General features: G+C 34.8%; 1 protein-coding gene across 1 annotated transcript in view; it reads left to right on the top strand.

The window, feature by feature from the left end:
* Window positions 1–4,435, top strand: part of LOC107756656 (uncharacterized) — a 27,375-nt gene that overhangs the window by 10,833 nt on the left and 12,107 nt on the right. The window contains exons 5-8 of the mRNA XM_016573851.1: window positions 1,138–1,289; window positions 2,427–2,573; window positions 3,032–3,051; window positions 3,993–4,200. Coding sequence (XP_016429337.1) covers window positions 1,138–1,289; window positions 2,427–2,573; window positions 3,032–3,051; window positions 3,993–4,200 — 527 coding nt within the window. The remainder of the gene's footprint in view (window positions 1–1,137; window positions 1,290–2,426; window positions 2,574–3,031; window positions 3,052–3,992; window positions 4,201–4,435) is intronic.

Raw genomic sequence — 4,435 nt, 5'->3', positions numbered from 1 at the left:
TTTTTGTCTAAATGGTTCCATAAAGAACCTTTAACATCTAAAGAACCTTTCTGTTTCACAAAAGGTTCTTTGTGATGAAAGAAGGTTCTTCAGATTATAAAAAGGTAAGAAAGAGATGGTTCTTTAAAGAACCTTTGACTGAATGGTTCTTTGTGGAACCCAAAATGGTTCTTCTATGGCTTTGCTGTGAAGAACCTTTTAAGCACCTTTATTTTTAAGAGTGTACCCATATAGTAAGTACATGTAGTTTATTAATATTACTAAATACTTAAATGTATAATTATTACACTGTAACAAGGACACCTTAAAATAAAGTGTAACCGAAATCTTGACTTTTTTTCTCAGAACTGCGAGAAAAGAGGCACGATTTTTAGATATAAACTCAGAATTGCGAGAATTGTGAGATATAAAGTTACCTTTTTAAAAAAATATTTTATCCTGTGATGGCTTCCATAAAACTGCATCCAGATATAATTACTGGAAAATGCAAATACCTCAGACTTGCATTGTCCATACAGAGGCCAGAATATCATACAGACTTGGTTGGCTCTTTTGACTTTCAGTAAGCTGGCATTGTGGTAACTACTATTTTAGGAGACTTAAATGCATTTAATAGGCATGTTTTGAGTAAGATGAAGAATCATGTGTGGTCACACACAGCAGCACCACCAAGTTTCACACTATTTTTTATTTTCTCTCTATCACTCAGTTTCTTTATCTCTCTTATCTTATCTTTGAGTTTTCTGCTAGCCACTTCTGTTTACAGTGCAACTTCTTTTTCTGTGTACGAGAATCAACACACAACCACTGTGAAGTGTACAAGCAGCTGTAAGTAGTTAAATATATGGAAAGAAGATAAGCCCAATCACAATTTACTATGCAAATAGATGTCAGAAGGAAGAGCATATGTTAGTATGCAAATGACTCTAACGGTTATTTTCAGTTCTGAACATTCTATCTGGGAAAGTTTAAGCTAAGGTCAAATTATTTGCAGATTATGTAGTAGAGGGTTTAGAACAAACACTAACCAAAGTATCTGAGGAATATCAAACCAGTGCTGCCTTACAAACACACAATATTAAGACTGACCTGCTCTTGTCTCATGCATTATCTCTGTGATCATTATCTTTTCCACAGTTGTGCTAAGTTGGGGATGATAAAGCTCAAAGAGGGCACAGCAACACAGGACAGACAGTGTGTGAATGTCACCACAGTGATGCCATCCTTGTCCACTACCACAAATATCATTACTACATTCCCTATCACTAACACTTCCATCCCCTGGACAGGTACTGATAAACGCATGACACTCTATTCACTGTTGGGATGTGTTGAATATACATTTTTGGAAAGCAATGTATAAAGTATTTGAAACTTAAAGTGAGAAAAATAGCAGCCAGATTTATCTCATGAAACCTGTAAAGAATCTCCCATATATCACCAAAAAAAAATTAAAGAACAGGGTTATTATAGTTAACTAAAACTGAAACTAATCCTCCGCATCACCCTGGTGCCATTTTGGAGAATATCCGCTGGATGTAAACAGCATATGCTGTTCTGTGTCAGCTGCGTCACGCCGGATTTGTTTCCTACGTTGTTGTGATTTGATCTGAACGGAAACAGCGTAGCCGTGTGACGCAGCTGACTCAGAACAGCATACGTTGTTTACATCTGTTAGCAGGTTTGGACAGCTTTTTTCCTTTAATAAATGAAATTATCTTTAAAAAACTGCATTTTGTATTTACTGGCACTATCTTTGTGTGTAATATTAAAATTTGTTTGATGATCTGAATCTTTTAAGTGTGACAAATATGCAAAAAATAAAAAAAAACAGGAAGGGGCAAAAACCTTTTCACAGCACTGTATATATATATATATATTTCAGCTAGTTGCCATTTCTCATTTTAATTTAGTTTAACTTGATGTTCTAAAATAATTAAAACTGAAATAAAAATTAATAAAAACTATAGAGGCATTAAAAAAAAAACTACTAAAAATGACAAAACACGACAAAATTACTCAATTTAAATGAAAACGGAAAATATAAAAATTACATAAATTATTTAAATTATTAATAAAAACTCTTAATATTATCTCATCGATACTAAAATAAAACCGATAAAGGACATACATTTTGCATAAATAAAATTAAGCCTATTGTAGAAGTATTACAATTACCTTAATCCAAAAAATAAATAAATATTTGTATTTTTTTGTATTTTGGTAGTATGCTGTTTTTAATTTATGCTGATTTAAATAATAATTAAAAAAACAAATGTGAAAATCTTTATAGTAATGAGCAATAATTTGTAGGCAAAAAATGGTTAAATAATGTCAAAATCCAACAGGGAAAAAAAAAAGTAATTACATTCTGTTGTAATAAACTTGAGTAAAAATGACATTGAGTTTCTTTTTGTCATCACCAGGGGTCACTGCACCACTCATAGACACGACAGAGGAAAGCCAGTCCCATTGGCTGCTGCTATTGATCTTAATGTTGATAATCTTGTTCATGGCTGGATTCTGTATACTGATGAAAAACGGGGCAAAGAAAACCTTTTTAAAATGGCCTGGTATGATATAAAGACTAATATGCAATGGATATTTTGAATGCGTCAGCATACAATAGGCTACAAATGAACACAAATAACACAAGTCTGCAATGATACTGTGTTTGTCAGCAGTAATTGTCTAAAACCAAGAAACTCCTTTTGAACCACAGTACTGTATTTTCATGTCTAAAGTGCAGTGTAGCGGCTATAAGTGGCCTGGAATCCACCCAGATTGCTTCTTACAGTAAAGCGCATTGCATTGTCTCTCACGTGTTTTAATTCCCATAAGGTCAGACTCAACATAAACATTCACAGTGTTTCAGAATGACATGCATTTAACACATCCATAACAACCTGAGAAACCACAGAACGCCTAGGCACGCAACATACAGTTCACACAGTCGCTGTTGCACCTACATGAGCTGCTCACACTGTCTGACATACGCCAGCTTTTGACTTATTTCTTGTTTTCATTTTAGGTTTAATAAACGGAGGACATGTAAGTACTTTTGTGACTGCATGTCACAATAAATTAAATTAACTTGATTTAGTTAATATGTCTAAAGTGTTAAAGCAATACTTCACATAAAATTGAAAATTTGCTAAACATTTACTCTCCCTCAGGCCATCCAAGAGGTAGAGGAGTTTGTTTCTTGATGGGAACAGATTTGGAGAAATGTAGCATTACATGACTTGCTCACCAATGAATCCTCTGCAGTGAATGGGTGCCGTCAGAATGAGAGTCCAAACACCTGATAAAAAAATTACAATAATCCACACAACGTCAGTTCTTGTAAAGCCAAAAGCTGTGTGTTTGTAATAAACAAATGTATCAGTAAGATGTTTTAACGTAAAACTGTCACTTCTGGCCAAAAAATTATTACATAATCGATAATAATGAGTGAAAAAGTTAAAAAGTCCATTCCTTGCCTTCCTCTCACACCGAAATCTATTGACATATTTGTTTAGAACTGTTTTTGCTTGTAAACGGTGCTTGATCTCTGCATATTTCCCACCTGATTCAGATTTTTTCACTGTAGAAAGCAATAATATAGAAAGAGAACTTGCATTTTAGCCGGAAGCAACAGTTTGAGGTTAAAAATGTCTTAATGATTGATTTGTTTCTTACAAACATGCAGCCTTTCACTTCACAAAACATTAACTTGATGCACTGCAGTCGCGTGGATTACTTGCGGATATTATTGTGTTGTTTTTAATCAGCTGTTTGGACTCTCATTCTGACGGCACCCATTCACTGCAGAGGATCCATTGATGAGCAATTGATGTAATGCTACATTTCTCCAAATCTGATCCCATGAAGAAACAAACTAATGTACGTCTTGGATGGCCTGAGGGAGAGTACGCAAATTTTCATTTTTTGGGTTAACTATTCCTTTAAAATGATAAGTCCCCTTCAATTTTGTTTCATGGTCCCTGTAGGAAGATCATCAACACTTGAGTCAAACTGCAGGTGATCATCAAATTCCGTCCAATTCCCAATCCCACACCTTGGAGACCGAGATACCTCTCGGCAGTGATGGCAGAGAGGTCAAAGGTCAGAGTACAGGGCTGATGCCCCAATCTGGGGCTGTGCAGCAGGTCACAATGGAGCACAATGGGAAGGGTGAGAACGTCAGCAATACTGTTGGTGAGTCCTGTAAATGTCTTTATGTTGAATTTGCATTGTATTGCATTTGAATTTGAACTTACTGTACATGATCTTTGTCAAAGATTTAAAGGAACAAAAATTCTGTCTTGATTAAAACCCTCATCCGTCCCTCAGGTCATTTTGACCCAAACATTTTTAAAGATTTTTTAAAAATCAAGCGTTGATCGTTATGTTATGAGACTTTTTTACTTTTGTCACACTTGAACCGGGAATA

This window comes from Sinocyclocheilus rhinocerous, unplaced genomic scaffold (assembly GCF_001515625.1).
Source record: "Sinocyclocheilus rhinocerous isolate Xijiao unplaced genomic scaffold, SAMN03320098_v1.1 scaffold532, whole genome shotgun sequence".
NCBI classification, from domain to species: domain Eukaryota; kingdom Metazoa; phylum Chordata; class Actinopteri; order Cypriniformes; family Cyprinidae; genus Sinocyclocheilus; species Sinocyclocheilus rhinocerous.
Note: the sequence above shows the minus strand (reverse complement) of the source record. Positions and strands in the feature narration are given on the sequence as shown.